The 15,456-nt window shown below is 37.0% G+C and overlaps 1 protein-coding gene across 3 annotated transcripts in view; it reads left to right on the forward strand.

Moving 5' to 3' along the window:
* Positions 1 to 15,456, forward strand: part of MAF (MAF bZIP transcription factor) — a 477,168-nt gene that overhangs the window by 12,678 nt on the left and 449,034 nt on the right. For all 3 annotated transcript variants that reach the window (XM_074282489.1, XM_074282491.1, XM_074282488.1), the window contains exon 2: positions 1,912 to 1,971. In XM_074282489.1, coding sequence (XP_074138590.1) covers positions 1,912 to 1,945 — 34 coding nt within the window. In that variant the 3' untranslated portion in view covers positions 1,946 to 1,971. The remainder of the gene's footprint in view (positions 1 to 1,911; positions 1,972 to 15,456) is intronic.

A 15,456-nucleotide genomic window follows, 5' to 3' on the forward strand; every position in this document is an offset into this window, starting at 1 on the left:
TAAGAGATCCTGGGCAAAATGCCCTCTTCTCCCCAATCATGAGGATACTCAGGAAGGCAGAGGGGCACATATAGCAACCTATGGAGCTATGATTGCTACAGAATGTTTTCTTCTAAAATGGAAAAAATTGTCTCATGAGAAATTATCTCATCTACATTTCATCTCCTCACCATCTAGTATATGTTTATAAGAAGCTAGTAAAATGGCTGAAATATTGTATTCAAGTTTGCTTGAGATCACAAAACCTATTCATTTGATTTCTAAAAGAATCAGTTCTAAAAATTTAACTTTGAGTCAGTAGTTCAGTTTTGAGTTGACTTTTTAAGATGAAAACACATTTAGTAATTCTAATATCAAATTAAACAAGCCAGATTGCTTTTTGAATCCAAAATTCTATGAGCCCGGTATGTTGATTTTTGTGTTTGTGGTTTAGAGAAAAGATTCAAATGTGACAAGAAACTGATATATAATGTCTCTTTGTAGAAGTAAAGACATGATTTGAAAGTTTAAGGTATTTTTAAAAATATTGTTAACATGATATGTGAGTGAACACATGTGATTTAATCACAGCAATATAGACCCAGATAGATGCCATTAAAATCTGTTTATCCAAGAGATTCTGGCATTGCCATAATATTTAGATAAATAACATTTAAAGATAATTGGGGGAAAGAGATAAGAGGGAGGTGTTGTAATGAAAGAGATTTTAAAGAAAGAAGGAATTTTAGGTCCAATTACTTCAGTGAAACAGATTTTACCATATGCATTTGTGTAATCTATCCCTTCCTATCCATTACAGAAATACAGATATAGAGATGAGCAAAAATAAATAAATTTAAAAAAAAAAGTAATAACTAACTCACCACGCTAGGGGGGAAAATGTAGATTGACTTACTGGTTTATTACAGTTATTGTACACAGATTTGCTGTAAGTGTGTTGAATTTTTTAAATTAGATTTTAAATATATTTTGACAGTCTGAACTTGAATAGTGTGACTAAGTGTAGGGAGAAATGACAGGTCTGTTTTGTTATTAAACTGCTGTCTGGAAAATAATGTGCTATGTACAGTAAATGATAATTATTTTGCCACTGACATTAATACAGCTAATAGCAATAAGGATTTTTTTTTGAACCATAGAAAGCTAAGTACTTTGAATTACTGGGCTTTGTTATTCATTGTGAAACAGAAAGGATTTTTTTTTCCAAGCAGTTTAATTTTCATATCACCGTTCCAAGCACTCCCTGCTACTAATTTAAATATCGAGTAAGTTAATAAATAAAATAGTAGTACCTAAATGGTTCTATTTGTTAAGAGAACATCTGTAATTAAAGTTAGCAATGTTAGCAGGATCAGCCAGCGTGTAATGGCATAGAATCAGGGAGTATTTTCACACATGCATACTAGCTCATCCTTCCAGAAGAAACATAGTGGGGTAGAGAAGATACTCTGGGGTTTTAAAGAGCAGGCCCTAAATATTACAGTACTATGCCCCTGGATATTCTTGGGTTCATTATAGGTCAAATAAGAGACTTTGAGGTTACGCTGGCCCAATGGACCTTTGGCATCCATCCCAATGAGATATCCTTTTTTCCCTCTCACTTTGGGCTATAGTCATCTTGATTGCCTAAAACCTGATGAAGATCTAATGCTCACTAGGATACTTCCAGTTCATATTCTTATAAAGGACAGGAAAGGCTCTTAGTCTCATTGTCTTCTGGTTGATAGCACTCCTATGTTAATAACATTGAAAATATTTTATGAGTTATCCTAAAATTAAATCAGTCTTGGTCTTGGTTTGGATTAATTCTGATACATATATCATTTAGGCTACCATTTACATAATGTCTTTGAAAATCTTTTAATGATTATTAATTTCAATTTGTTTATTTTAATATATTTGCCAAATTAGGTATCCAAGAGACTCCTCCACATCAGTGATGTGAGAATTCCTGTTGCCGAAGTCCAAAAGGTACTTTTTTCCTACTCCTTTGCATGCACTTCATTCATTTCAATTAGTTGTCCATATGAGGAATTCCTGTGTAGGAGGGCAAAGGGAATCAATTGAGCCATGTCTCTTTTTCCCTAGGCCCCAATGCTAAGCTCATGTCTGTTTGCGTGGTGTCAGATTGCGGTTTTCACCTGCCAACTAAAGAGATGGCAGAGGGCTGGGATACCGGGAATGGGTTTCTATGTCCGAATCAGCATGTGTATATTTTCAGCTATTTGCCCACATGCAGCCCAGTATTCTCTGCAGACAGCTATATTAATGAGACCAAGCAGATTTCCTCCATCTGATCCACTTACTTACCTTTGTACCTTTATGGGAAGCCTAGTATTTGGAATGATCAGGCCCACTGACCCAACAGTCTAAGATCCAGTATTTGATTCATTTTGACACATACATGAGAAAATTATTGGAGGAGGGGGTAAATGGGAGCAGAAATAGGGAAAGATTATCGGGAATCCTCACTTTGCTTTATTGTCATATCCTCATGTTAAAAATGTTGTGATTTCAAAGCAAGAAGGGTCTTCTCTCTTCTCTCTACCCCAAAGCAAAAATAAAAATAAATAGAATATGTAAAGTTCAAACTAGCCCCTTAAGCTTAATTGTAGGTCAGTAATTGAGATGGGAAGAAAAGCTCATAAGTAGAACATGGGAGGAGAGGGGGAAAAAAAGAGAGAAAATCTGATTTTTATTAGGCATCATGGAAAAAATGAAATCTAGCCATGTAAATGGAGTTTCCTGCGTGGCTATCACTGTGCAAATTTAATCATGAAACCTTTGCATTCAGAAGCCAGGTTCCCGCCTACACTCACACAGGTCCTTATTTATTCTGGGTCATGATTTAAGGTAGTCTCGTTGTTGCCTCTTTATTGGCCAATGGAATGAAAGTTTGATTTTATTTTAGTAACATTGCTGCTTGCCAGGAAATCTGTGAGAAATATGTACTTCTTGGTTTGGTTTCAAGAGGAAATACAGGAATTGGGGGTATGGGGATGGGGGGGGAATCACAAATCAAACTGCCCCAGGGTTACTACAAATTCACAAGGAAAATTATTTAAAGGGCACAAGGAATTTGGAGCAGTAGAAGAGTCCTGATTTTATTCCTCCCAAATACAATGTTTCTTGACCTCTCTTGACTGTTAATATGGGTTTCATTTTAAATACATCACTTTTGAGAAATGCTCCCCACCAGAGGAAAGCTCAGGGTATCCTTATATTATTGGGGTTTCACCAATGTATATACTTCTGGCTCTCTCTGCAATCCCATCCTTCCCTTTGTAAGGAAGGTTTGCACGGCAGCCCTGTGCCATCGTGATCCCTCTCTGCTCGCCACCAGGATTGTAATCCTATGAAACAAATACACACCGGATACAGGAGGAGTTAATGAACTTCTGTGGCAAGGTTCACATTGGTCTGACCCCTATGGTAATATTTCATATAAGGTTACTGGTTGGGGAGAAATCAAATTTCAGCTATGAACGTGATTGACAGGTGAGCACAAGAAAAAAGTAAGGCATCTGCTCAGATGGGGAATTTGGGGAAGAAGAGGACAATTCTGTGAAGTTTCTCGGCAATATTAGAAATTATAAGCTTAGATATGAAAAGTCCAATATTTTATCCTCTCAAGAGGGTTCCTTAGTTTATTCTCAGAAAGTCAATTTGGTTAAAGGAATTTAGTAGCAGAGCCTTATAGCAGTGGACAACTGTCTCAGCAGTCCCTGGCTAATTTCAACCACATGAAGCCTTATGGCTCGTTGAGGAGTTGGAAATAGATCACAGCCATTTTGGGTACAAGTTAGCTGTTCTACCCTTGATCCTAGAAATATTATTTAGATTATGTTTCATTTTTATCGTGCGTTCCAAAATATGCGTTCCAAAATACACGTTCCAAGAGTTGCCTCCAAAGAGCTAAATCCTCAGTAATTCATTTATTTTTAAATACATTTTTATTAAGATCTTTTGTTTTCACATGGCCTGAATCTCTCCCTGCGTTGCTCCTTTTACCCTCTCCCAGATTGCTATTCCATATTAATTCATTTCTAAGACTGCCTGGACCCTTACAAATAGAAATGATTGGTTTAAATTGGATGAAATGTGGTGATCACCCTATATTAAATATTTTTCCATCACTGGATTTCAAAAGCAAAATCCTGGCATGTGGGATTTCTGGATGTCATATTGTCTCCCTAACCCAAGGGAAACTTTTCAGGGATGGTATGTCATGTAAACTATTATGTCATAATCGTTTCCATAGAAACAAGCAATGGTGTGACTGGACCTTCATGAAGGAGGTGAGGTAGAGAGATGGGCTCTCTGCTAAGGAATGAAAACTGGCTCCCAAAGTTTGCCTTTCAACACGAATAGGATAACATTAGATGATCTGGACTGGGTGGTTTTCTTCTTAAGGAGGATCCAAGATGAAAGTTGGTCAGTCTTCCAAATAGATTCCCTTGTCTTAAAAGTGGAATGATACATAGATCCAAATGATGACAGCTAAGGTCATTCCAGGTTTCCTTGTTCAGCAAAGACTTTCTGAACCTTTGCCAGGAAAAGCCCAAGTGATACAGCCTGGTCCATGACGTTTAGGGCAAGATGGGTAGGTTCAATCCTTATTGGCTAGATTGCATGCACTTTTGGGAGCAGCAGACTCAACTGACATATTTTATTTTCTTAATAAACATTTTGTTTCAGAAATGGAACAATATAATTACAGGGATACTCTTCCCTCTCCTCTCTTCTCCTCTCAACTTGGTTTTGTGAAGACAAATGTTAGGAAGATTTTGTAATCATTTCCTAAATTGTCCTGAAAATCTCAGGCCATAGTTTCTAGCTTCTAGCAAAGAGGTAGGAGCTAACGAAGATGCTTATTTTGATCTTATGTAAATATTTCAGTTTTGGTAAATATTTTCTTCCTTCTTTGTTCATGAGGATCTAGAAATGAAATCAAAGCAGCTTTTCTTACACAAAACCTTGGGATCTAGGGTGAGGCATTATTTTTAGAATAGCATGGGTCCTTCTTGTCTCTGAGTCTAATCAAGGCTTCCAAGCCTTCTATTTAAGAATTAAAGGCTAACCTCCCTCAGAGAGTAAAAGATAGTGAAGGATACCAGCCAGCCTTGGAATCTGTATGACTGAGTCCATAATACTGTTCTCAAGTTAGATGGCAAATTATGATGGCAGTGAGTGGAGGGCAGCCTGGAAAGATCCAGTGCTGGGGTCTTATTTTTAATTTCCATTTAAATTATTCCTCCCCTCCACCCCCACCTGATTTTTCACATGGCCTCCTGATTTCTTTCAGCCACTCAGGCCTGGGCCCAATCCCGCCTGGCTGATTTAATCAATTAATTATAGTAAAGCATTTGCAGGTCTCTGGGCCTAATGATGCTGTGTGAACTCCTATTATTCTTAGTCAGCTCTCTGGGACTTTTGGGAGGTGTGGATTTAAAGAGCGAAAAAATGTTATATGTTTGGAAGGAACAAAATGACTTCTGGAAGAAAAAAAAAAGAAAAGAAAAAAAGAAAAAAAAAAGTAGATGGAGCTCATTACTTATAACACAACGATGCCTCCTTGAAGAGCTTTCATTACCAATGCATACACATACGGGTACACAGACACACACCACCTGCCAAAACTCTGGTATCCCGCTGCCTTTATTGTCAGCTTCTGCTCGCAATGTTTCTACTCTTTTCACCTGCTGCTCGCAACGCTGGTTCCCTCACCCCACTCCCCACCCCCCAAAAAAGAGAGAGAGAGACTGTAACTTTTTTTTTTTCCCCTCATGATTCCCGAAGAAATTCTCAGCCATAAATTAGCTAAGCGGGAAAAATTTTTGCTTGAAATGTTTGGAAAAACGCCGCGGTAAAAAACAAGCCAATGGAAATGGCCCGCTGTGCCCCGCTTTCAAGCGTGGCTGCTCTACAGGAGAGATAATAAAGATATTAGCACTCATATAATTTCAGATCGGAAATGAAACCAGACATGAAGAAACAGTCGCTCCAGCTGTTGAGTGGAAATCAAACTAGCAATGGGGATTACAGGTACCGTCACTGGAGACGGCCCAGCTTCTGAGGGATGACCTCAGGTGGAGGCTGCTTGCAGATATTAGCACCTAATTAACAATCCACCAGAGCACCCTACAACTTAATCACCAGTGAGGTGAGAATGACAATCAGAAAGAGGGGTACAGGCAGGCAAGCGGGGGAGGGATGCGCGCACGTGCACATGCGCGTACACACACACACACACACACACACACACACTCACACTCACCCCCTCCACCATTCCTCCCTCCTCCCAATGCATCATTTAATAACTGCTTATTCACACACAGCTAGCCAAGGCTCCTTTTTAGTCATTTCAACCTATTGAAAAGCACAGTAAGTTCATTTGCTAGCCGCCGAGGCAGTGGAGGTGAGAATTGAATTGATCTGAAATACTCTGAAAAATTGACCCGGAGGTCATTCCTAGTTTAAATTGGGTTCTCCAGACAAAGTTCCTTTCTTCTCTCCCGCATGCGGCTTTTGCTTCCAGCCAAGTTAGCCTGCGTTGTGTAATTATTTAAACGTCCTCTAATGCCAGGGTTCTTCCCCCCACCCCCTCCAATGTTAATCAAAATAAAGACCTTTTGTTACTGATGATGGTTAATTAAAGGGCTGGAGTCTACACCGCTGGGGTGAGCTGCTGGGGTATTTATATATTGGAAGGAGTTTCATTCCTGACTCAGTGTTAGGCATGGGTGGATGAACTCGGGCCAAGAAAAGGCCTCTTACTGCCTTGAGCATGACACAGGAGGGTAGGAGCCATCATTCCCTAGCAAATCTGGAGGTCCCAGTTAGACGATGCAGGTGCATTGCATTCCCTGCGTTACTTGACAAGAGCAGCTCATGGACAGAAGCCGGCATTCGGGCGTCTGAGCTGTTTCAGACAATGGGTACCCAGCACCTAGTCCTTTGAACTCCCCCTCTGGGGGTGAGCCTGTGCCCAGATAAAACGTGTGTAGCCCCAAGCTGATATTTACTAAGCCATCACCTGACGCCGCTTTGTTGATGGTTCCTGAATTTGTGATTATTTTTCCCTATCATACAGTAAAGAGAAGGGTGGAAACGAATATTTCCACTAAACCATTTTGGGGGGTTGATGATGAAAGGCTTTGCTAATTCCTAATTCATTTGTCCTTCCCAGAAACAACACCAACATAAAGTCTCCCCTTCATTCATGCCCCTGTCCTAAGCCCTGCTCTCTCCATCCTACAGCATTATTCTCCTCTCTCCTTTATTGACCAGTAATTATTTCAATTTATTTTTATTTGCTCTATTATATTATTGAGTCAATTTTGATGCCATGAAGAATGGAGACTGGCAAATAACGCCAGAATGTAAGGGTACAGAAAAATACTATTATTACTCTTTAGTTGTTACTACTATGAGGTTTGAGGAATGCAGGGAAGGGAGAAGAGTGAGTGTCCTAGATCATAGCACACCATCACTGTTTTGTTTTTTTTTAATCTGTACTATGCTAAGTTGACAATTTAAGAAAATTTAGATTCTTACTGAGTAGGGAAGTCCCTCCAGTGAAAACCTGGATAAGTGAAGCAATTTAGGATATCTGAATTGTTTGGATATCAATCTCCTTTTTGGCTCTTTTCTGTCATAGGGGTGGGGGACACAGCCCCCCATTTCTGGAGGCTTTTTTCAAATTTTTATTCCACGGGGATAGGGATCAGTGTGGAAATAATGGGTATGTCATAAGTCTCCAGTTGCTGTAGACTGTCCCCTACAGACAAATAGGCACATGTGCAGCATTCATCACCCAATAACAAGTTTGGGCTGAGAGAGATTGAGTTGGAGACTTTGGACCCAGCAAGCCAAGGACATCCCTCCTTCCACACTGAGAGTGGGAGCTCTCCCTTATTCAGCCAGAAGCTAGAAGCTTCTGCGGAGGCAGGGAAAAAACGTTCCCCTGTTTTGAGGATCTGAGAAGAAGGCAGAGTTTGTTTTTGTTTTTCTCCTCTGTTTTCCCTAACTGGCTGGCATTTTGATGCCAAAACTGCCTCTGTTGGTGATGCTTTTTTTCTCCTAAGTTGCCGAGAAAACCTCTACTATTTATTTCTCTCTTTGACCAGGGTATTATTGTATAATTCCAAACTCCCATATAGCATCTCCTCCCACCATAAAAAGGCACCTTTAGTGGTTTGCCACGGTTAAACTGTCAAATTTTCGTTCAAGGGAAGGAGAGTTCCTAGTGTGTGACTCCACTATAAATTCGACAGGAGAAATTTGCAGGGCTGTTTAGAATGCAGTTATTCAGGGAATGCATCCTTTTACTATTTCTTTACAATTTAATTGGAATTGTACCGTTGTAGGGTTTCCGCTCAAAAATTTTTTTTTTCCTTTGGCAAGCTGCAGTAAAATGGCTTGTAATTTATAATCAAAGTTTGGTATCGTTAAACTAAACTGTAAAAACTGGCTTTTGGGTTTTGGTCGTAAAATAAATATTTGAAAAATATAGCAATGAGGCTAGTGCAGTGGAGTCCCCATCAGTACATATATATCCGTGTGTATGGATATATGTGTGTCTATATATGTGTATGTATTTTTTACAGAGGTAGAAGCAATACTAGGACTGAAAACCATATTATAGAAAGGTGACATTTGGGTAAACATATGAATGGGGGGATGCACTGATAACAATATAAACACAACTCTTGGAATTTGAAAATGAAGCACTAATTTATTCTCTAAAACCCCTCACTTACATTTCCCATTATCTTTATGTTTTGCTTAAGATTTTTGCATTAAAGGATAAAAGATTGTTCAGGCCAGAATTCTCTGTATGTTGACTATAGTGCTTCTTAGCTAAGAAGTTTTTTCCCCCCTAACAAGGAAGCTCATTTAGAAAGAAATGTTTATGTGAAGAGCTTGTCAGTTGGCATTTTTACTGGTGCGCTAACCCAAAGGTAAAATATAAAGCCATGTCTTTTCCTCACTGGCTTGTTGTTACTAGAAGGGTTCCTCCCTTGTTAGCTTGATAAATAATTTTACTAGGGGGAATCTGCTGAATTTTTATGCCTGCTGTCTCTTTTCTGCTTGCTGCAAATAAATTTCCGCACTCCGAGGGCACTAAAACTCCAAACACATGGTATTTTCCCACTTTGCTGCCGGTCGTCTGAAATATTTATTTCATCTTCTGTTTTTAATTAATTTTTTTAAAGGAAAACACGTTTTGCAATTATTATCAAACAAAGATCAGCAGTGTACTTCTCTGCATCTTCAGGCTGAAGTGACAAGTTTGGTTTCTCACGGGGAGGGGAGAAGGGGAGCACACCTCCGGTCTGTTTATTTTTATTTTTGTTTGTTTTTTTCATATAGAGAACAAGTGTTATTTATGGTAGAACAAAATGGGGGAAGTTTTGTGTCACAGATGATCAGTTCTGGCATTTCCACTTTCGATTCTAGAGACATAATGAAATAAATTAATGGAATGATAGAATACTAGGAAGAAAAGAAATAAGGGAGGGGGTTGTGACATGGGGCAGTGAATGTGATGAAAACTTTGTAAAGGAAATAACACACTGTGGCAAACTGGAAATGACATCAATTATAAATAGCAACATAAATGCTCAAACTGCCAACATGTCCATTTGGACTTGAATTTAATTTGAACTAAGGTCAGTCTAGTACAGCTATCTAGGCTTGAATAAGGATGTGTTAGAAACCAGTATATAAATGTGTTTTTGTTATATATGAATGTATATGTATATGTCTGTGTGTGTTTGTGTGTGTGTATGTGTGTGATATGAGAGAGAAACCATTTTTCAAACCAATATTTAGATATATATTGACTGTGCTTCAAACCAATTATGGTATATGCGATATACATATACATATGCAATGTGCTTGTACTCATACACATATTTATATGGCTATTTGGCTAATTTGAAAGATACATGATTTTATTCATACTCACATTCCTGTATCATGTCACATCCAAATCCTTACTAGCCTTTTTATTCTGTATTATTCATGTCTATGTTGTCCCATTAATCTTCCATAGAAAAATCTATCTAACATGCTTGCTTGGCACTTTTTGGTATACAATTTGTTTTTGTTTTTGTTTTTGTTTTCTCAATTTACCTCTTTGTCACCTATGTTATATATAATCATTCTCGTAGATTTAAAGCAAGAGACATCAGATTATGTCTACAACAGCTCTTTAATTTTACAGGTGGGGAAACCAGGGCCCAGAGTTATTTTTTTAATGCCTTACTCAAGGTCATTTTTGGAATAAAGAGTAGAAATGAAATTGGAACCCAAGACCGCTGATTTTAAATCCAATGCTTTTTTAAAAAATGAAATTCACTGCTTTTCTACAAATATTATTTCAATGAAGTGACAAAAAGTTTATATATTGATAAAATATTTATAAATGAAGATGGAAAAGTGATGACTTATCTTGTTACAGGATGAGGCTATTGCTGAGCATTAGAACTATAATGCATAATCTCACTAACTATAATGCAAAAGGGGTGAAAAAAATGTCCAATTTCAAAATGGCAGAACCTCATATGGCATTCTACTCCTGCAGGTGATCTTGAAGGCTCATTAGGAAATAAAAAAAATGCCACCGAGGTGCAAAGATATTGGGGACATACTTTAAAAACAAGGCCATTCCTATCAGGAACCATTTCAAGGTGATCTGAGAATTAGGAAGCAGAAGTAAGACAGATCCTGATTTTCCTGGAACAAAGATGGATAAGATGAGGAAGAAATACAGATTTGTACATGCACCTCCATCTTTCTCAAACATCAAAAAGCCAATGATCTTTTCTGTGAACTTTCACTTCTCTAAGGTCCTCTACAACATTTGCAAATCATAATTTTAAAATTAGAAATACCTTGATCCTATGGTCCAAATGCAGCTACATTTTTTATTGAAGTATACCTTGAACACTCCAAACAGGGCATTTCTCCACTAGTTAGTTACATTCCAATTTATCAGGGATTTCAAAGTTCACTTGGGTCTTTGAGCTGTGAAAGATGAATGTGCTTTTTCTCCAACTAGGTCTTCATTTTACATGCAGTTCTGAACAGTAGTTAATGCAAGGGACCTGGGTATATCCTCAAAGCATATTCACTGTAAAAGGCCCAAACACAAGAGAATCGGAGGATTAGTTGTCACTATTGTTTGTTGTTGTTAGAAAAGTCATCTTTCAATTTTCTTCTGGTCACCTTGAGTCTCTGCAACAAATCACCTTCCTTTGTATGAACCCCAAGATCAAAGAAATCCACTGATTTTTCAAGAATAAGAAGGAATTTCTATGAATTTTTAGTATCCTTCAATATCTCTAAAATTTCATGACTCTTCTATTATGTCTCTCTTGTTTCAGCCAATATTTCCAACATTAATTGAAAGGTATTTGAGAAACAGACTCATAGACAGTCAAATTAGCAAAGGGAGCTTGGAGATTGCATATTCCAACTACTTCATTTCACAGAAATGGGAAGTGGTGAAAAGAAATAATATCTGTTTAACAAAAAATTGATTAATTACCAGCAGGGCGTGTTCATGGGTGTTCATGGATGGAAATAAATAGGTAAATAAGACATGGACGATGCCCTCAGGCAACTTATGAATTCAGAAAAAAAATGACCTCGAAAATCATTTGATCCAATCTCATTGTTTTATAGAATAGGAAAGTATAAATTTAAAATGATATCAATAGAGTTCACTTTTGCTTTAAGAGAGAAAAGGTTATTCTTTACTTTAACAGAAGAATCATAAAATTTACCATTGGCCCAAGGTCAAATCCAGACTCATATGAGCTATGTGACCCTAAATAATTCACTTAACTTGTATCAGTATAAGTTTCTTCAAGGAATAATCAAAGCACCTTCTTCAATAGGATTGTTTTGAGAATAGAATGAAATGACACATATAAAGCATTTGGCAAGCTCTAACACATTATATAAATGTTATTTATGATTTTATGATTATCATTATATTATCATCATCCTGGTATGGAGAAGCCTGATTTTGTGGAAATTGAATATACCTTTACTATTAATTGGTCATGTCCTTCATGAAATAATTTCTCATGTTAACATAGTGTTTTATGATTTACAAAGAGCTCTCATGAACAGTCTTACTTGAAACTCCAAAGAGCCTTACAAATATTTTTACAACCCTTTTACAGATGAAGAAATTGAAGAGAGAGCAGATTAAGTTATTTGCCCAAGATTGAAGGTATTGAAGGTCAGAGCTGATATTCAGATCTAGAACAGAGGTTCATAGGATTGTAGATTTAAATATATTATTTAATAGGCATATTTAATAGGCATAGTGTAACACTGTTGTTTTATAAACCAGTAAGCTGAGGTCCAAGGCAATTATGAGAATGACCTAAAATCCTACAGGGAGTATATGGAAGAAGCAGATTTGAAACCCAGTTCCACACACTTCCCAGATTGTCCCAGGTAAAAAGCTTCCAATTATGAAAGCCTTTCTCTTCCAAGAGAGAATACCTTTGTCTCTATGAGACACTAATATCAAGATGCAAAGGTCAGTCCACAATCTCACCCAGAATGGTGCTAGAAGAAAATAATTGATGAAAGGGAAAACTGGAAGGAAGGTAGATAGAAAGGAAGATAGGATAAGACAAAATACATCAGTTCTGGACCCCACACCTTAGCCTGAGAGAAACTGTTATTTCTTATCATCTCTTTCAAAATCTTTTCAGCTTAGAAGCCAGCACAATAATCAGGAAAGGACATGGGCTCTCAAGCCAGAGATCTGGTTTCAGATCCCCTCTCTGAAAATTACTACCTGGTTGATCTTGGACAAATTTCTGACTATTCCTGGAATTTGTAGAATGAAGCAGATAGACTCTCTGAGGTCCTTTGAAGCTCTAAATAATAAAAATTAATAATAATAATATATATGTGTGTATACATATGTATGTATATGCACACACATATATTTACATATAGACACACATTTATCATCATATATGTGTATATATATATTTCTGTATGTATATATCTATATGTGTATATGTGTACAGCTATATAGGTGTGTATATTATTGTGTATATAAATACACTGTCTACACACATACACATACAAATAAGTATATATATTTACATATAGACACACAACATAATATATATACATATACATATATTAATGTATACATTATATGTGTGTGTGTATATACAGCCTATATAATACATATAATATAAGCTTATAGATATAGAAGGATATGTATTGTATATGTAAATTTATATGTGTATATATAACTAATATATATATATATATAGTATATGTGTATATATGCATATACATATGTTTATGTGAGAGTGTATTCCCTTAAAGTTTGCAGAATCACTTAAAAATCTTATCTCATTTGATATTCAGAAGCAAGTACTGTTATTTTTCCCCTTTTGCCAATGAGTAGACCTGAGGCAGGCAGCAGTTAAGTAATTTACCCAATCTCACACAATGAGAAAGTGGCTAAAATGGGATTGTAATTCAAGTGTTCCTGACTCCAGGCCCCACTCTCCACTGCTTCTTCAGGAAAAATGTAGGCAGTGAGATTTTCTTACCCAATGGTATTGCCTATTTTTCAAAAACAGTCTTCACCCCTGGTAAAAATAAGTCACACCTTCATGTCTCTCTTAGACAACAAAGAAATTAGCATACAGTGTCTCGTCTGATTCTCACATTAACCTGTAAAATGAGTGATATCCAATTATTTCCATTTTATAAAGAATGGGAAATGAGGCTTGCAGATATTCAGTAATAACATAGCAGAGGGAAAATGGACTTGGAGTCAGGAAACCCAGATTCAAATTCCGGATCATATACTTGCTAGCTGCAAAGGCAAGTCGATTCAGTTCTGAGAACCTTGTCTATAAAAGCTACTCTTTGTAATAACTGACATGTAATTTATGGTTTCAAATAGCATTTATAGATAGTGACTCTCTTGATTTTCACCTGGCATTATTGTGCCCATATTATAGATGAGAAAACAAAGTCAGAGATTTAGTGACTTGCCCAGTATCACAGAACTAATAAATTTATATTCAATTTATATTCAAATAAATTTAAATTCAAGTCCGGCACTCTATCCCCTACACTAAGCTGCCTTGGGTCTATATACTTGTATTGTTTAGCACATAGGGGCATTCAAAAGCATTTTAGAAGTTTTAATGCACTATATGAATGAAAATTATTACTCAGATATATTTAATGATGATGAAGACAGAATGTACTGATGGAAAAACCATTCCTATAATTTCTGCATCTCTTTTTGTATTCACTAGTCTTTCTTAAGCACTTATGAGTTCAGCACTAGGTGTATAAAGGTACCAAGATAAGCCGCAGCATAGCTAGTCCCTTACTTTTGCCCTTGAGTGCCTTACATAATGTAGTCTAATTTAAATTTAAATATCATTAGTCAAATGTCAGCATTAACCAAAAATTTAACCAGCACATTGCTAGATTTTTGAATAAAGAAGAGACTGTGGACCCAGGCATCTGATAAATGTGCATCTGGATAGATACCCTCGACTCCCAGAGCCTGAGCTCAGCCACTCCCTCCTCCCCTCACTCCCACCCCAGGAAAAAGATTTGCTTTAAAGAATATGGTAATTTTCCAAGGCATGAAAAAGAGCCCTGTTAGAAATCAGGAAGGAAGATGGCTAAAGTCTAAAAGTGGCTTTGAACCAAGAGGCCAGATACATTACCTGCATGGAGGAGACATGCTCTATGCCCCAGGAGTCCGGAGCATCCAGGGAGAGGAAAGAATGGTGTTATCATCCCAGGCCAAGTCTAGCTTAAACACTTCATTCTGTAGATAATAACGAACCAGGAGTCAGGTCAGATCACGGGCAGAAAGACTCATTCCTAGTTTTAGCCCAGCCAGAGCAGTTAATTCTCTGAGCAAACCTGTATATTCTACACTTTTACTGTGTCTCTTTTATAACAGAATGGTTTTTTTCAGACTCAGCTGTATAGAATAATTAAAAATCAAAGTCAGAAACTATAATCTCACAAAGCTCAGATTTTCTGTATTTTCCCAACATTTTCTGACATTTGAAGTTTTTCATTAAGACCTCTATCTCCGAAGTCCTTAGCTTGGAGTTGTAAACTTTAAAAAAAATTTTTTTTGGATAATTGTATTTCAATATAATTGGTCTCCTTTGTAATCTTATGCATTTTACTTTATGCATTTATAAAACAATTCTACTCTGGGAAAGGGACCACAGGTTTCACCAGACTGTATGAGGGGTCAATGAAACAAATATTGATTAAAATTTTTGTAAACCTATCTTGTCCTTCCTATAATGGTCAATGATCTAGGGTAAAGCTTTTTAAACTGTTGATTGAGGAGGTCAGATAACTAAATGTGAAGATCACAAAATTATGATTGTTTATCAGTAAATGTTTTAT

Source organism: Sminthopsis crassicaudata, chromosome 1 (genome assembly GCF_048593235.1).
Source record: "Sminthopsis crassicaudata isolate SCR6 chromosome 1, ASM4859323v1, whole genome shotgun sequence".
NCBI lineage: Eukaryota > Metazoa > Chordata > Mammalia > Dasyuromorphia > Dasyuridae > Sminthopsis > Sminthopsis crassicaudata.